Source organism: Cupressus sempervirens, chromosome 2, assembly GCF_028749045.1.
Source record: "Cupressus sempervirens isolate cs-2001-9-10 chromosome 2, ASM2874904v1, whole genome shotgun sequence".
In the NCBI taxonomy this organism is placed as follows: domain Eukaryota; kingdom Viridiplantae; phylum Streptophyta; class Pinopsida; order Cupressales; family Cupressaceae; genus Cupressus; species Cupressus sempervirens.
The window spans coordinates 740066657-740085247 of NC_143119.1; the positions used below are offsets into that span (position 1 = coordinate 740066657).

Genomic DNA, 18591 nt, shown 5'->3' on the forward strand with positions numbered 1-18591 from the left:
CTATGCATTCTAGAAGCTCTCATGAGGCCTTTATATATAGGCACTCCTAGTGTACTCTCAAGTGGGCATATTGAATGAATATCATCATTCTAATCATACTCTCTACTTTAGTCTACTGTGTGCTTGTGTTGAGTTCTTAGTTCTTGGGTGAATTCTGGCTTAAGCCAAATTCTTACAGTAATGAAGGTGAACATCTGAATGGTACATATAGGATCTCTTATCATTTGCCTCCATGATATTATAGATCGTCCAATAATCATTTAGCCAATAATTGACGTCATCCTTATTGGCAAACAATGGTAGTAATAGCTATTTGTGTAAACAATGGTAGTAATAGCTATTTGTGTACTCTCAAGAGGGCATATTGAATGAATATCATCATTCTAATCATACTGTCTACTTTAGTCTACTGTGTGCTTGTGTTGAGTTCTTAGTTCTTGGGTGAATTCTGGCCTAAGCCAAATTCTCACAGTAATGAAGGTGAACATCTGAATGGTACATATAGGATCTCTTATCATTTGCCTCCATGATATTATAGATCGTCCAATAATCATTTAGCCAATAATTGATGTCATCCTTATTGGCAAACAATGGTAGTAATAGCTATTTGTGTAAGATATCTACAAGAAGTGTTGCTTCTCCTTTCTAACAAAAGCCAAGCAACATTGATCTTTCATCAGAGGGAAAGAATACTATCTGAACTGTAAATCCTTGTAGTTTGGTTGGAGAGTATAGTGAATCGGTGATATCATTGCTAGGATTTGTCCTATTGTTCCAACTTTTCTCAGTACTTCATTGATTAAAGATGCATTGTAGTCCCAAATTCTATGATTGTCTTCAATCTCATCAAAACATTTAGGAATGACTTCTTTACTTGATTCAAAGAATGAGTTGTCATATTATGATAATAGATAGTCGTTTATTATTAGTTAATGGTTATCTATTGTAAATATCTAGTTTGCTTTAGTTTGCTTTCGCTTTTTTAGCCTTCTCTGTTAGAATAGAATGTTTCTATTCTTTATGATCATTTCCTAAGGAAACATCATTTTATTCTTTTGTATAAATTGACCTTTTGGTCTCTATTAATAGCAAGCAACTATTTTATCAATTACTTCATAATATGGTATCAAAGCAGGGGTTTTAAATTTTCTCGAAAATAATAATTTCTTTTCTAAAATTATCAGAATCTATTTTTGAAATTATTTCTCTGGCATATTTGCTTCGAACTAGGGTTTGTCTGGCTTTGTTTTCGAAGAACAAATCACACCTATACACAGCGAAGGCTGTCGTTTTTTCCATGGTCGTGATCTAAAGCAAACTCCTACGTTTTTTAAAGACATTTTTAACAGCCATGTTTTTCTAAAAAAAGTGCCTGAAACACCATTTTTTGGTGTTTATTTCTTCATAATATGTGACGTTTTGTCAAGAAACCAACCTTAAAAGAAGAAAACGGCCATTTTTTTGCCTACAAACATTTTTTTCTGCCATTTTTTTGCCTCCATTGCTCAACTAGGGTTTTTTTGAGAGCTCAACTGGGTTGTCTTTTTTTTGGGTGCCCTAATTTTCGTGCCTCAATTTTCGAGCCAATAGATCCAGAAAACGACACCATATTCCTTCTAGGTTTTTCGAGCTCTCTTTTGGATCACTCTTTGATTTTTCTCGATCTTCGATTTTTTCCCTCAAAGAACGTGCCTTCACATATTTTCACAGTTTTCCATTTAAAAACATGCCATCGCATCTCTAAAAAAAATTTTGCTTGAGCACAACTCAAAATTTAATGGTCGAAATTATGGCACTTGGAAGCAACGGATCATCGCAATTTTTGAATATCAGAACACCAATCAACTTGTTCTAGGTGTTACGAAATGTCTGGCTGCTCCTGGTTCTGATCACGATACATGGGATCTGAATAATCAGGAGGCAGTGATGCTTCTCAAATTATCCATGGCTGATGATCAACTTTCTCAAATTTCATCATGCAAGACAGTTGTCAAGATCTGGACACATCTCAAAGATCTTCATGAGACTTTTGACAAAAGTAAAGTTTTCTTTTTGAAAAACACCATGTTTTCTATTGGCATGGTTGAGCGCACCTCGCTCCAAGCGCACCTGAATAGGATTCAAAAAATCTGTGATTAGTTACTTGCCATCGGTTACAAGATGCAGGGAGAGGATATTGTGGTTATCACTCTTCAGAGTTTACCAAAGTCCTATGAGCATTTTATCAAGACTCTCAACATCATGTCTACTAGTGTTGATTTGAAGTTCATTGATCTCTGCACACTACTACTTCAGCAAGATCGGTGGAAACAAAAATTCGGTAGCAACTCCAGTTCCAACTCCACAAAGAAAGCCTTTGCTGCAAAATCCTTTCAAAAGGATAAAGGCAAGTTTCAGCAGCCATCTCAGCAGAACTCTTCTACTCCAGCATCAGATGGTTCCCGAAAGAAGAACATTCAATGCAACTACCGCCACAAGTTTGGACACATGAAGGTTGAATGTTGGAAACGCTTAGTTGCACAGTCTAAGCAATCAGGTTTGCAGCCCAAAGCGAACAATGCAAAGCACACTGAGCAAGCAGAATCTGCCTTTTACGCCTTCATGGCTAAAAGACCTATAGATCATGTGAAGTCATCTGCCTGGTACATTGATTCAGGTGCCTCTCATCATTTCACTCGCCGCAGAGATTGGTTTACTGACTACCAGCCTTATTCAGACTCTGTTATTTTAGGTGGCGGAGAAGAGTACATAGTTATCGGCAAAGGCAACATTCAGATTCAGTCTATTGGGAGGAATCTCATATTCCTTGATGTGTATTACGTTCCAGGGATGGAACTAAATCTACTCTCAGTCAGTCAGTTGCTGAGACATTCTCCACACTTGGATGTCACCTTCAATTCACATCAATGCACCATCACTGATCGGGTGACTCAGTTATTGCAGTGGATCTTGAGGATCATGGTCTTTTGAGACTTATTGGTTCTGGTGATTCTTAGGACTTAGCTATGGCTGCTCAACGGTCTTCTATCAGCACACTTTAGCATCAACGATATGGGCACTTAAATGTGCATTATCTCTCACAGCTTGTTCGGGATGAGCTTGTTCTTGGATTGCCAGAGATTCAGCTTCAACAGCTTGGAGTTTGTGATGCATACTAGGCTAGGAAGCAACATCGCACACCTTTCCCCAGTGGCGATTCATGGCAAGCTTCTTAGGTACTTCAGCTTGTTCATGCCGATTTCTACAATCCTATGGCCACTCTTTTTGTTCTTGGGTCCAAGTATTTCCTATTGTTTCTTGATGATTTCAGTAGAAAAATGTGGGTTTATTTCCTTAAAAAGAAATCTAATGCATTTCCTATATTTCAGAAGTTTAAACCTTCAGTTGAAAAAGAGTCTGGGAAATCTATTATTACTCTTAGATCAGACAATGGGGGGGAATTTTGTTCTAATGTTTTCTCTGGCTTCTTGGATACACATGGCATCAAACGCTAGTTAACCACACCCCACATGCCACAACAGAACAGTGTAGTTGAATGTCGAAACAAGACAATCACCAACATGGCTCAATCCATGCTCGAAAATAGACATGTTCCGAAGAAGTTTTGGGCAAAAGCAGTCAACACTGCAATTTATCTGTTGAACCGGTCATCCACAGTGGCGGTCAAAGGTAAAACTCCGGAAGAGGCCTGGTCAGGTTGCAAACTCAGAATCAATCACCTGAAGGTTTTTGGCTCCCTTGCTTTTGTTTGGATCCTTGATGCGTCACACACCAAGTAGGATACCAAGAGTAAAAAATTCATGCTTGTTGGATATAGCAGTCTTCACAAAGCCCACTGCCTGATCAATGTTGAGACATCTCGTCTCATCTATAGTTGTGATATAGTCTTTGATGATAAGGACCTTTCATGCCTATTTCTCCTGTACCTAATCCAGCAAACTAGCCTATGCAAGCTCATGATTTGGGAGTTTGGCTTCCATTAGGTCCACCTGATGGGAGGGCTCCAATAGCTCCTATAGCTCCAGTTATATCAGTGATACCTGTATAGACACCTCCAACTTCTCCTACAGGATCACCTCGCTTTGTAGATTCTTCACCTGAGTTTGATCCAGATTCTTCTCATGAGGAACCTGACATCAAGCATCTCCTAATACTAATGTTGGTCATTCTCCTATCCGGCTTAAGTGGTGGGCTAAGACAGTTGTTGATCTTCATGATGATGAGCTCATAGATGGGAGAACTGCTCGGAAAAAGAGAAAAACTACAAATTCTGTTAACTTTGCTCTCATGGCCAACATTCACAGTGTGTTTGAGCCTCAAACATATTCTGAGGCTAACGGAATTCCAGAGTGGGAACATGCCATGACATCTAAACACCAGAGCCTGCTGAAGAACAACACCAGGGTCCTTTCTGATCTTCCACCAAGGAAGAAACCCATTGGCTGCAAATGGGTTTACAAAATCAAATACAAATCGGATGGTACTTTAGACAAATACAAAGCTCATTTAGTGGCGAAGGGCTTTTCTCAGCATCAGGGCATTGATTATGAGGAGACCTTTGCTCCTACTACAAAAATGAGTCCTATCCATGGCAGCACAGTTTGGCTGGAAGGTCCCTCAAATGGACATCAAGTGTTTTCCTGAATGGTGATCTTCATGAAGAGGTCTACATGATGCAGCCTCCTGGTTTCAAGGTTGTTGGTAAAGACCATCAAGTTCTTAGATTGGTGAAAGCCCTCTATGGCTTGAAGTAGGCCCCTCGGGCATGGTACATAAAAATTGATAAATACCTCAGTGATCAAGGCTTCAAGAGGAGTTTTTCAAACTCAAATTTGTACAAGACTACTGACAATGACATCATCCTTCTGATTATTTATGTGGATGATTTGATCATCATTGGCAGCTTGACATCTTTGATTCAGCGAATCAAACAGAACTTATGCCAGTCTTTTGATATGACTGACCTTAGGCTCATGCATTATTGCCTAGGTGTTGAAGTTTGGCAACAGTCTTCTGGTATATTCATCTCTCAATCCAAATATGCCAGGGCCTTGTTAGACAAATTCCGTATGCAAGATTGCAAGCCTGCATCTACACCTATGGAGAAAGGTCTCAAGTTATGCACAAAGTCTGATTCTCCTTCCGTTGATGATACTACATATAGGCAACTAGTAGGCAGCCTCATCTACCTCTTTGCTACTAGGCCTGATATTAGCTTCGTAGTCAGCTATATTTCACGCTTTATGACAGCTCCTAAGGCTGATCATTGGATGGCAGCAAAGCGTGTGCTTCATTATGTGAAGGGCACTTTAGATTATGGACTTCTATACTCTCAAAGTTACTAATCCTAAACTCAGTGGGTTCACAGATTCAAATTGGGCAGGCTCTGTTGATGATAAAAAGTCAACTTTTAGTTATGTGTTCAGTTCGGAATCCAGTGCCATCACATGGACCAGTGAGAAGTAGCAGGCAGTTTCTCTCTCCTCTACAGAGGCCGAATACAAAGGGACTGTTAAGGCAAGATGTGAAGTTGTTTGGCTCCGTCGGATGCTTGGAGATGGGCAGATGTCACCAATAGGACCGACTACTCTGTTTGTTGATAACAAAGGCGTTATTAAGTTAGCACAAAATCCAGTCTTCCATGAACGAACCAAGCATGTGGATGTTCATTGTCATTACATACGACAGCTGGTTGAAGACAAGACTATAGATTTGCAGTATGTTCCTACCACGAATCAGACTGCAAACATTCTCACCAAGCCTCTTGGTCTTGATAAGTTTGTCAAATTCAAAGGACAGCTTGGTGTTCTAGATAGATTAACCATTAGAGGACGATATTACAATAATAGATAGTTGTCTATTATTAGTTAATGGTTATCTATTGTAAATATCTAGTTAGCTTTAGTTTGCTTTCGTTTTTTTAGCCTTCTCTATTAGAATAGAATGTTTCTATTCTTTACGATCGTTTTCTAAGGAAACATCGTTTTATTCTTTTGTATAAATTGACCTTTTGGTCTCTGTTAATAGCAAGCAAGTATTTTACCAGTTACTTTGTAATATGTCATAGGTCATATTTGCTTCTACTTCGAACAAGGGACTATTAACAAGCTGAAAGTTATCTTCATTTTAAACCTAACTTTTTTCCAACTTTAACTATCTTGTTTCTCTAGACAATAGTTTGAGTCATAGTGCTTGTCTATGTTGTTTGTTTCCTTGATTTCATCTCCTCATTCATCCTCATGTTCTCTAAAGTGTCTAGTTACTACATCTTGATTTTATGTTTGTGAGGTTTCGTGCACATCTATCAACTTATTCTTTCCTTTCTTATATCAATTTAGAGCCTCATTACACCTTGTTGATCTATCCTTGCTTACTATCTTTGGCATCTCATCCTCTGATGTCACATTTCTTTGTTTAACTTCCCCAAGTTGATTAGATTGGACACTTGAAGTAACTTCTGATTCATTGTCACTAGAAATGCTACCCTTTTGATCCATAACCACTGACTTGTTAGGGGGTGCCATGTACTCTTCAAGATGTGAAGGAGAATTTAGGTTGACATCCTCATCATTAAGCAGCTCCACAGAGTCTAAATTAAGATATATTTAATAAATACAAGAATAACACAAAATGTAATAGAACACAGTATATCAGAGAACTCGCAATTGCTTCTTGATTTATTCCATCAAATACTTTACAATGTATGACAACAAAGTACTCAACAGCAATATGACAATGCCCACCACCATAATAATATCCCTTGAATGCAAGTACATGACATATAAAGGTCGAAGGGATGTGAGTGCCAATCAGCACGACCATTCCCAACTACCACCCATTTGACGAAAAAGCAGCTCCACAAAGTCTAAATTAAGATATATTTAATAAATACGAGAATAACACAAAATGTAATAGAACACAGTATATCAAAGAACTCACAATTGCTTCTTGATTTATTCAATCAAATACTTTACAATGTATGACAACAAAGTACTCAACAGCAATATGACAATGCCCACCACCATAATAATATCCCTTGAATGCAAGTACATGACATATAAAGGTCGAAGGGACGTAAGTGCCAATCAGCATGACCATTCCCGACTACCACCCATTTGATGAAACTAACAAGTACTAACAATATGTAATTACTCAACAACATCATTCCCCCAAAAAGAAAGTTGTCTCTGGATGACGTAAAACAAAATGAAAACAAAATAATTATAAAACTATATAGAAGAAGAAAATTAAAGACGGGTGGAGGCAAAGAGGGTGAAAACTAAGGCTCTCAACCGCCCAAATCCTAGCACCAGAACTACTATTGTCATCTCGAATATTGTCGGCGGAGTCACCTAGGAAACACCAAAGAGAAGGAGCGTAATAAGGAGAACCTTCGTAGTCTCCCCACTGAAGGTCTGAGTGTGTTTGCTTTAGTGCCTACCTCTAACTCTACCTCGGCCATATCTCGACCTACCATCCAAAGCTACCTCCATTGGCGCTTGAAGTGTCACTCAACTCTGCCTAACCATTGTCATTGTCTTCCTCATTAGATTTTGATTTTGACACCACCACCTAACACCTCCTCTTCTGCCTTGATAGTACACCATTCCAATGCAAGCGTCGCTAGTACATGATAGGCGAGTGAGAAAGGTCCATCGGACCCTATGGATTTACCTCAAACTAATCCTCAAGTATCTACGTATGGTGGACCTCAAGAAACAAACCAATGGCGTAATGTGGCATATAGAATGTAGTATGTTGCAAAGTCATCAATTCGTACATGTTGTCAGTGAATAGGGACACCCCGTCATACACATGTCGTTCTTGATGTTATTCATCAAAAACAACCTAAGGTAAGGAGATATATGAGGCTCAATTAGATCTTGTGAGTCTACTATTAACGACATCCTCGGACATTTCCACTCACCAACTAGAACAAAAGACTTCTTTATCCCACGACTCTACAATGTTGGCTATCGAGTCCAATTCTAGTTGTGTCAAGTTTCTGGAAACCAATTTTATTAGTTTTTCTTTCTCCTCCTTAGTCATCTTTTTCCTTATCTTATCAATATTTTTCCCTTACTCCTTGGAATGCCAAAAACCCTAGAAAACTCAATCACTGTAAGAGTAATGGTGATGTCATGTTCGAGATACTCGAAGATGCACTTGCAGTTGTGTCTATTAGAGGTCTCTATTATCATCATCAATGCCCTCTCAAAATCTTCAAAACAAAATATAGGCATCTATATCGCCCAATACACCTAAGCACATCTAAGGCTTTCCTTAATAAGATCATTTGTTAGTCACCTGCCACCACGTCCTGCAATTGATGCCATCTAAACCCTCAGATATAACATTTTGTGGTGCAACTTCATTTTTCTGAGTTTGCATTTGCACCTTTGGCTTTTACTTCTTATTGCCTATATATGTATCTATCTTTCCTACATTCTTCAACCCTGATGGCAACACTCATTTGTCTTTATCCATGGCAGAGTTTGTTGCTTGATGGTGATGGTGATGTTGAAACCTACAACTATTTTTTCCAATTCTTCATTGTTCCCATATCCATCTTGTCGTCTTGTGAATATAATGAGGTAAGAAAATTCAGTTAGGGTTGTACAATTGCTTCCTGCGTACTGTTGGTATAATGATTGTGTGACTTCTTTACATTGTCCTATGCTGCTACCTTGGGTACTTTATTCAGTACTTCTCCCCTCTATTTCCATCATTTGTGTCCTTATAATACCCTAACCATCGCTTATGAGAAGGATTTTTGAAATACTTTGAAAACAATTGCTTTGTTCCTCTGTTTTGTTTCTCCTTGTTGTTTTATCTCTTTTAAAGTCGTTGTATAGCACTTAGGTCTCATGCAATGTTCCTTGTTTCTCCAACACAATGTACTCTCCTACAGCAATCATGATAGGGCCTTTGATCCTCAAATTTGGCTACAATCTTCCCATTGTGTATGACACTTCTTCCGTCCTCCAAAGTCCAGACAACATTTGGCTCTCCACCAACCAATTACATATACTTGTGGATTTCTAAAGCCTTTTCAACAAACCTGATTTGTCCAAATCTGCCATTCTTAACATCTGCAAATACAACATGTTTCATTGTCTCGTAAGCTTGGATAGATGCCCATGACATGTTTTGCGCTTTGATTTTGGCACAATCAAGGTTGGTTCAACTCTTTAAAATTATTAACATCCTCTGTAAGCTCTATTTTCCTTCCTAGTCATACAATACTTATTTTATTTTCTCCCTCGTACCCGTACGATCAGGACTCCTTAGATAGCATCTATTCTTACCATCCTCCTTAGACGACACTTTGCATTACTTTCTTTTATTCTTTTGTAGACCCATGATCATTGTATGTCCTCTAGTCTGTTCGTAGACACTTAAGTTGTTGGCATACGCACATCATGTTTCATCATAGGCCCTTTGCATATCCTAAATGACCTCCTTTCTTCACCGCAAGGGCCATTTATATTTTGTTTATTTAATTATATATCCATAATTGTCATAGGCTCTTAAGAGTTCTCGCATAGGCTCCTGTATTTTGAATGACATGCTTTTTCCTTTAACTGATGTATAACATTTTTCCTTCATTCGTCGTACTTATCATCTAGTGGGGCAGTACAGAGAGCAACTCTTACAACAGCATCACCGTACAATAACTATCATACAATGTGCTCAACTTACAATGACATCTTTTTTCCTTTTTTTACCTCTTGTTGGTCATTTCCGGGTGAACTGGGTCATTCCCTCGTCATTGCTCATGGTACAATTTCAACTCATTCAACACATTCAAGACCTCCTGCCCATCTAATGCCCATAGCTTGATCGCTCCATTCTCGCCAACTTTGCGAATTGTATAAGGCCAGATCACCTTACTTTAAACTTTCTTGGCTTTATCTCATTTCAACCATTATATTTCAAAAACAGTTGTCCCGAGGTAAACCTGTTTGTTCATTGGGTATTTTTAGGTGAACTAGGTCATTCCCTTGTTGTTCATGGTAGAGTTTCAACTTCAACCCATTCATTGCATTTTGGACCTCCTGCCCATCCAACGTCCACAGCTTGATCACTCCATTCTGGCCAACTACATAAACTTTATAAGGGCAGAGCCACCCTACTTTAAAATTTCTTGGCTTTATCTTGTTTTGGCCATTATATTTCAAAACTAGTTGTCCCAAGTAAGCCTCATCTGCCCCAGGTGTTTATAATGCCATAACTCCCACCATTGTTGGGTTGCCTTCGTCACCCATTGTGCCATCATTTGTCATTCATCTAGTTTGTCTAGTGCATACAGCCTCTCTCTCAAACTCCCCACATTGTCTAGCCTATTTTCAGGCTATCTGTAAGCTTGGTACCATTAACTCGGCATGATACCATTAACTCAGCATGAACAATAGCCTCCTAGTCATAAATTAACTAGAAGGGGCATTTGACCAATTGTTACCTTGTAGGTCATGTGGTAGGCCCATAATACCGAAGGAAACTTCTCCTCCTAGTCCTCCTTTCTGTCTCTAGTAAACTTAGACAACTTTTGTTTATTCACCATTATTGTGGCTTTCCTTGTAGCCAATACTGTGTATTCCTAAACTAGGTATACTAGAACCAAACAAGTTGTTTTGACTACCGTTCCCCTTGTGTTCTATCGACATCCTTTGTTGCACCAATATCCCCTACTTTTGTGTTCTCTCTCTCCTCTACTTCCCTTTGGGCTTCTTGTGCCTCTATACGTAATGTAAGGGTGAGATGCCTCAACTGATTTCTTGTATCTTCAATTAATTCTTCATTGCCCTCCGTATGATTGCCTCCTTCGGCACATTTCACGTACCCTTTGGTTGGTTCTCTTTCCCCAGCACTCCCTTGGTTCCCTTTGGGCAGCCCTCCCCCTTTGGATCATCCCTCAACAAATCTCCTCAACCTTCACCTTCATCTTGCTTGTTCTTCTAATCGTAAGGCCCTCTAGATGGCCTCGTAGTCATCTATCGGATCCCTTCATGTGTGGTTCTTATCTTTGCTCAAAAGGTTTGGCATCAATTGTTTCACTCCTAGGGGTTTGGGATGCATTGCCTCTTCCTAGTTTTGTCACGTTCCTCCTCTTCCTTACATCTGTTTTCTTCGTACCATTGCAAGATGTACTAGGTGCGCATCTCTTTGTTGGTCTTCTCATGAGTTTTACAAGGCAAGAAAGGGTTGTGACAATGGCCTAGGCAAACGACACATCAACCGATCTACAGCAAGGCTCACAATAAGTGAAGTCCACACTTCACTCTCTGGAACTTCCTCTTGTATGGCTTCCCTTCGTACATGAGTTTCAATAGGTACTTGCAAAATGGATGTACCAATGTCCTTTCGGCTCTGAACAATCTGCCATTATCATTGCTACTCATATCTTTGTCCACTAGATGGCCCATTATGCTACCTTTGCCATATAACACTCTATCACTCCTAGATTTGGTAAGGGTGCCAAATGTTCACCTCGTAGAGTTACTAGTTTAATGCATACGAGAATAACAAAAAATGTACAAAACACAATATATTAGCGAACTCGCAATTGTTTCTTCATTAACTCCATTATATGCTTTTACAATGTATGACAACAAAAGTACTCAACAATGTGATAATGCCCACCACCATAATGATATCCCTCAAATGCAAGTACATGACATATATAAAGGTCAAAGGGACATGAACGTCAACCATCACGACCATGCCTAACTACCTCCCCTTCAACCAAACTAACGAGTATTAAAAATACGTGCTTACTCGACAACAATCCCTAAATTCAATTACTACCATATCATCTTCAATAAATGATCCTTGAGATGGTGTAAGATTAATATTTGTTGGTGTTATTAAATTTTCACAAGCTACACTTTACTTAAGCTTACTTAGATTAATGCATTGCATAGTAGTTTGTCATTGAGACACCTAGGAGTTTGCAACTCAATTATGCACATGGTGTAGGAAAATTCCACTCTAGGTGGGGATAGTTGTTATCTCAATCCACCTTTAGTGCACATATCACATTATCATCCTCATTATTGTACATACTTCATTGCATAATGGAGGATGATCCACCTTTGGTGGACATATGATTCCACCTTGTGTAGGTGATGGGTTATCTTCTCCTTATCATTGTCTCTTATTGCCATTCCTATATAAGGAGGCCTATTATGTACATTTTAATCAATCCATTGAATCCATTCATGTTCATTGTCAATAATATCATTCTTGCATCTTAATACAATTGTCTTGCCAATCTCTTGTGGAAGTTATCTTGGTCTTTTATTTGATCTTGGAGGTGTTGTAGAGTCACCTAAACTCTAACATTATCATAATCCTTATGACTCCATGTACTTAGTTTGATTGTGATAGAAGAAACAAACGAAGAATCAACTACTTCAATTTCTTTAGAAGTGTCAAAAACTATTTCCTTTTCTTGTATATTTAGCTACTTGAAATATTTCGTGACTATGTTCACATTTTCTTGTGGCGCTTGATGATTTAGTTGTCAAACTCTCGTTTCATTGATTTCCATTAAAAGGGAGTACTCCTTCCATCAATAATTATTGATTGATTGGAGGATACCATGTCTTCCTCAAGGATGCAAGAGACCTTTCACCTAATTTATCTTCAATAGATTGAATTTCTTTAATGTCTTCATCAGGTTCTGAGAAGAGGTAAGAAAATATTTAGAATCAAAAAGATCATCGTCTTCCCATTTTTTGATCCAAGTTTGTGTTGTAGACGCTCCTCAGCCACCACAGTATCCCAAATCTAGCTTTCTAATTTTTCTTCTAAGGCCAAATGATGAACTTTATCTCTTTTAGGCTTGAGTGCTTCATCCTTAGAACTATGTAGTCACTTAGAGGCAGTTAGAATCAAAAAGATCATTGTCTTCCCATTTTTGTATTCAAGTTCGTGCTGTAGACTTTCCTGAGCCATCGAAGTATGGCAAATCTAGTTTTCTGATTTGTCTTCTTATGCCAAAGTGGCATTTAAAAAATATGTTTAAAAAACTGATATCTGAAAACTCAAATTATTTATTTTATAATATTGTCCTAAAGTTGGAACTGTGTCTTTGCTATCACAAAGTGTATGATACCAAAGGAGATGTAATGTTTTCTGCCCAGCCTATGCCGATAAACTTTATTTTCCAGATCTAAGAAGTTTAAAGGTCCTGTGTAGATTGCTGTTCACTATACATACATATGGCATCAACAGTAGCTTCCAGATCCTCTAATCACAGCAAGGATCTAATCTTGTGTACTCATCACTAACAGTAATACCGTATCATTGTAGTGTTCTATCAAAAATAAATATGCTTAAGATTGCTCTATATACGTAAATTATCTTTAATCCCAGACTAATATGCATATAAGCCTTGCAAACACCGAAGGACTTTGAATACAGAAATTCTGATAGCAAATTTAAAATATATGAAGATATCAATAAAATAAATAATAGCTAACACACTAGAACAATCTAAATAATTCAAAGAAAAATTAAAAATTAAAAAATCGTATAGGCTAATAATTTTGGAAATATGTTTCTATAGATACTACAGATACCGGCTAATGTTCTTCATTAAATTAACAACTATACACAACCTCAAGCCAAAAATTAATTCCTCACAAAAACAGAATCCTACTACAATGCCATAATATTTGTAATGACAAGATCAATTAATTATATGCATTAAGAAAAGCTTACCATCCAGGTGCATTTGCCATGCCAAGACCATTACATGTCAAAATCAACCCCTTAAACCGATTAAGATATTCCTGTGTGATTAATACAACAGTAAGCTCAAGTTATTGTAGTTAACATACAAATATAAGCCCAATGTAAAGCTATAAATGACTTTAAATAGTTAGATTCTCACAATTAAGTTGTAGTCCTGGACATTACATATTCCATTCACATCATATTCACGCCTTTTGACAGGGTCACTTAAAACTGGTAAAGATTAAACATGAATGTACCAATGTCAGCTCCAATGCAAGAACTTAAATAATCAGTTGCATCCAAATATAACAATCTGCCTGTCAAAAGGTGTTAGAACTATAATAAAAAAATTATTTATTGTACAAAAGAAGCTTAGATGATTTGTCTGTAACATTAGAAAAAATATAATATCAAATTCATTATGCTATATTGAATGTTGTATCAGGTCTCTGTTGCTCCTAAGGAAATATATTGATTCCAATATCCCTGCCATTCTTAATGTGCATAGACAAGCACAACGAAAATCAAGTTTTTTTGGCTGTTATGAAATCTATTGAGTTCTTAATATAATGATTAACTGTTTTCTTTCACACAAAATTATTGAGGAAAATAAAAAGTTCATATAAAATCAAATCTACTAATAGCTAGTGTTGGGGGCAGCAACTCTAGAAAAACAAGTGTAACAGCTACTTCCAAATATGTAAATCAGCAAAGCTTACCGTTAGCATCTAGCTTCAAAAAAAATGACGTTTGGTGTTTTAGAATGTCTAAATGCTTAAATGCAATTACCCAAGGAACTAAGTCTCCCAAACTGTTCCAGTCAAAGATATGAATGATGCTACTGAAACAATAATTAACAATCTACAACAGCTTTGTGATGACTTGTGATGTATAAAACCATAGTTCCGTGGAGTTCCCTGATAGGTGGGCATGGGGAAGGGTTTTGGTGGCAGGATTCAGGAACCAAGGGCCTAGATTTGGGGGCAGCAAGAGCACAATGTGGGGACGTCGGCAAAGTGGCAGTGAGGGGGAGGCGGTGGTATACAAATTAAGGTCAATTTAAACCTTCAAGACAATGTGCAATATAACATCTCTGCGAGCGCCCCCATGAAAAGTTGCAATATGTACATGCCAACAGCAAGCAACCTGGCAGAGGTGGCGGAGTTGGTGGAGAGGTGGGGAAAAGTTTCCCCCAACTCCTCAAGTGTCAGAAATGTCCCCATACCAGAGACACAGGAATTTTTGCAGGAACGCATCCCCATGAAACTATGGATAAAACTGACCACAGAAGGTAGTCATTTTCCTCAAGACAAGCAGAAAAGATCAATAATTTCAGAAAACATTACCTTTATAGGCCTCATTTATTTCTTGAAATTTTACAGTTGCACTATCTTGTCCTTGCTGCTTGTCTGGATGCCATTTCTGAAACAGAAGCATCCTGAGCCTTAGCATGAATTTGCAGTTTCAAAATAAATAGACAATAGCAGACCAGAAGCACATCCTTGCTGAAAATACTAAAATATAAAAGAAACAATCCGAAAAAAGAGCAATAGACTATTAGAAACCTCACCAAAGCAAGACGAAGATAACTGGTTCGTATTACATCCTCCGAAGCATCACAATCAATTTCCAATATTTGATAATAATCCTAAACAAGAAAGAAACACATTCATTCATCAAGTCTTTACAACAGAAAACCATGGCAAATGCTACTAGACCAACTTCATTTATTTTGAAAAGAACAAAGCTCGCGTAAGATAAACTGCTTAAATATGGAAATAAGAAAAGCTTGCACTAAATAAGTTGCTGCTAGAGGTGAATTCATTGATTGAACTGCATAAGGGAAATAAAATTGGAAACACGATCAATATGATCTATAGGGAATCACTTTTGCAGGTCTGCTCAAGGAACCTGGGCTAGTTATCTTTGTAAAAGTGCAAGAAAACAGAAACAACTAAAGCCTGGACAATAAATCTCTTTGCTTGAAGTTTTTTCTAAGTTTACCTCTTGATAAACCATCAAATGAAAGCACCTAAAAGCATCCTAATGGGATTATAGCATAAATAAGCCTAAAAGACCAATGGCAGTTGAAATCCTAAGAAGCAAATAAGATTAAAAAAACCTTTTAAGGCCCGCAAATAAAATGAGTTTTATAAACAGAAAAGGCAGGGCAGGACTTATATATTGCTTGGACATGAGAAAAATATTAATAGCATGGCTTAAGCTAATGCAATGCTCCGAAGTTTACCTCTTCCTGTTTAGCATAACTTGATTAATCTAGAAATTGAAGATCACTACAGCTTAATCATTTAAGCTATATCTAGAAACACATGTCCCAACAAAAAGGTAACTCTAAAAATAAAAACATTATTTCTGCCAGATATTCTCAGCTCTTCACTGAATCGTCAAGGAAAGAAAGTAGAATATTTCATAGCCAATGGAAGGTTGAATTGATAAAATTTCCAGGAAAAGAGATACTTTTCTTACCATTACCAGACTCTCCAGCACTATTCAGTATGGCATACATAAAGAAAATGAGATTGTTGATTGTGACTCATTATAGTATTTTGCTACTCTCCTTTGACATGGCTCTTATGATTGATGATTTTATGAGAAGGATTACAACAACATCTAACATCGGACGCGATTTTTTCCTCAAAGAGTCTCTCATTCAGTCATTACTCTTTAAACTTTATTTTTCCACTATTAATGTTGGAAAAGAAGCTTCTCTTACGTTTTATATCCTGTTTACCTTTCTAATGCACTGGAATTCAAGAACATGATTATAGGTTCTTGTCATTTGTGGGGTTTAACTTCAATCTGGACTGAAGTTTGATCTGCTAGGAGTTTTTCCTCTTCATAGGAACTTTGTTACCTTTAATATATGAAAGAAACTTCTGAGGCTTGTGAAGCACAATTCTAGTATTCTACCATCCTCAATTCCACAGCAGGACTGAATGGGAAATTATATATAAAAGTTTTCGCCCATTGGAAAAGGCCTGCCTGTTCATTACTCTCTGTACTACTCTGAGTAATTTGCTCCTGCCATGGAAAAAGAGGAGGCCGTCTCTTCCAAGATGTGTGAGGAAGAAGCAACTTCCAGGGCTGTCTTTCAAACTCCCAGTGAAATCCCTTCTACAGACATGAGTGAGAAAGAGGCAAGAAATATGCACCAAGATTTAATGTTCAGACTTTGGAAAAAGAGAGATACAAATAAATTATAAAGTTGAATAAAGATGATCAAAATCCTGCAATTTTTAAGTGGGTTATGGAGTTGAAGACAATTGGATATTAGCTAAATTTCAAAAAAGGTAACAGTTCTATGTCTTCTAGGATGGATTATGCAACCAGATTTGGGGTCCACGTATAATGTTCCCATCCAGGTGGGAGGTTAGCATACTGAACTGTTAGCGTACGGTGGATGGAGGGAGGTATGGAGGGAAGTAGTACGGTGGATGGAGGGAGGAGTATGGATGGAGGTAGTACGGTGGATAGAGGGAGGAGTATGGAGGGAGGTAGTACAATGGATGGAAGTAAGTAGCATAGCGGATGGAGGGAGGAGTACGGAGGGAGGTAGTACGGCAAATGGAGGGACGAGTACGAAGGGAGGTAGTACAGCAGATGGAGGAAGGAGTAGAGATGGTGCTCCAATTTGCCAGATCCGAGCAAAGTATTGCAGGCGACAAAATAGGGTGATGGTTGAATCCCACCAAAACTGAAAAGCCAAGTAGGGAAGATCTTCCACTTCCGAAATGGTGAACAAATCCAGAACTCCAACACGAATTCGCAATTACAAAGAAAAAAATCCAAATTAAATGCCTAAAACAACCTACAAGATGGCCTTATAAAGGGCTTCAAGGAAGCTTCTTGAAGGATTACCAAAATGCCGACAGGCCGACAAGTTACAACAAAAATAAAATAAAAGGTGGGCCCGGGAGATAAAAACAGTGATTGTCAGCCACATAACCAAAAATTATTATTTAATAATATTGGGGACATCACTGTCCTCCTCGCCCAAAAATTGCTTGCCCTCAAGCAATTGCACACTTGGATGATCTAGAGTTTGCTTGCCTTCCCAAGTGGCATCCTCAACTGGAAGATCCTTCCATCCGACAAGAAATTCCTTAATGGTGTGGTACATAAGCCTCTTCTCTCGGACATCTATGATCTCGACTAGCTCTAAAATTAATTTCCCCTCTTCATCAATGGGAGGCAGTTCCTTCAACGTTGTTATGTGTTGTCCAATAGCCTTCTTTAGACATGATATGTGAAAAACATTGTGGATTCAGCTCCCTTCAAGCAGCTCCAATTCATAGGCAACTTCGCCTTCCCTTCGAACCACTTTGTATGGTCCATAGAAACGGGGTTTGAGCTTCTCCTTACCAGATGACTTCAACGAGAATTGTCTATATGGTTGAAGTCAAAGGTATACCAGGTCAACAACCTCAAAACTTCTTTCTACCCGGTATCGATCAAAATACATGTTCTGTTGGTTTTGAGCCCTCTGAAAATTTCCCTTGAGAGATTTCGTGATATTTAAACTCTCCTGTAGCCAGTCTTTAGCCCTCGGCGCATGACTGTCGCCCAATGCAATATCCATGAACGATGAAGGTTTGTAGCCATATAATGCCTTGAAGGGTGTCATGCCTATTGACATGTGATAGGTCGTATTGTAACAATTCTCACCCAAATGTAGCCAACGAACCCATACCTTCTATTGTGCTGAAACATAGTTCCTCAGATAGCCCTCCAACCATTTGTTTACAATCTTCGTTTGTCCATCTGACTGTGGATGGTAGCTCATATTGAGTAACAACTCTGTCCTCGCCAGCCTAAATAACTTCATCC

At 38.2% G+C, this 18591-nt stretch overlaps 1 protein-coding gene across 1 annotated transcript in view; it reads right to left on the minus strand.

Annotated features, from left to right (window-relative positions):
• The window catches only part of LOC149575505 (uncharacterized), a 57063-nt gene that overhangs the window by 23534 nt on the left and 14938 nt on the right, over positions 1-18591 (minus strand). Inside the window, exons 2-5 of the mRNA XM_089815243.1 lie at positions 15314-15391; positions 15090-15165; positions 13901-13974; positions 13729-13799 (exon numbers count right to left, since the gene is read on the minus strand). Of these exons, the coding sequence (XP_089671369.1) occupies positions 13729-13799; positions 13901-13974; positions 15090-15165; positions 15314-15391 (299 nt within the window). The remainder of the gene's footprint in view (positions 1-13728; positions 13800-13900; positions 13975-15089; positions 15166-15313; positions 15392-18591) is intronic.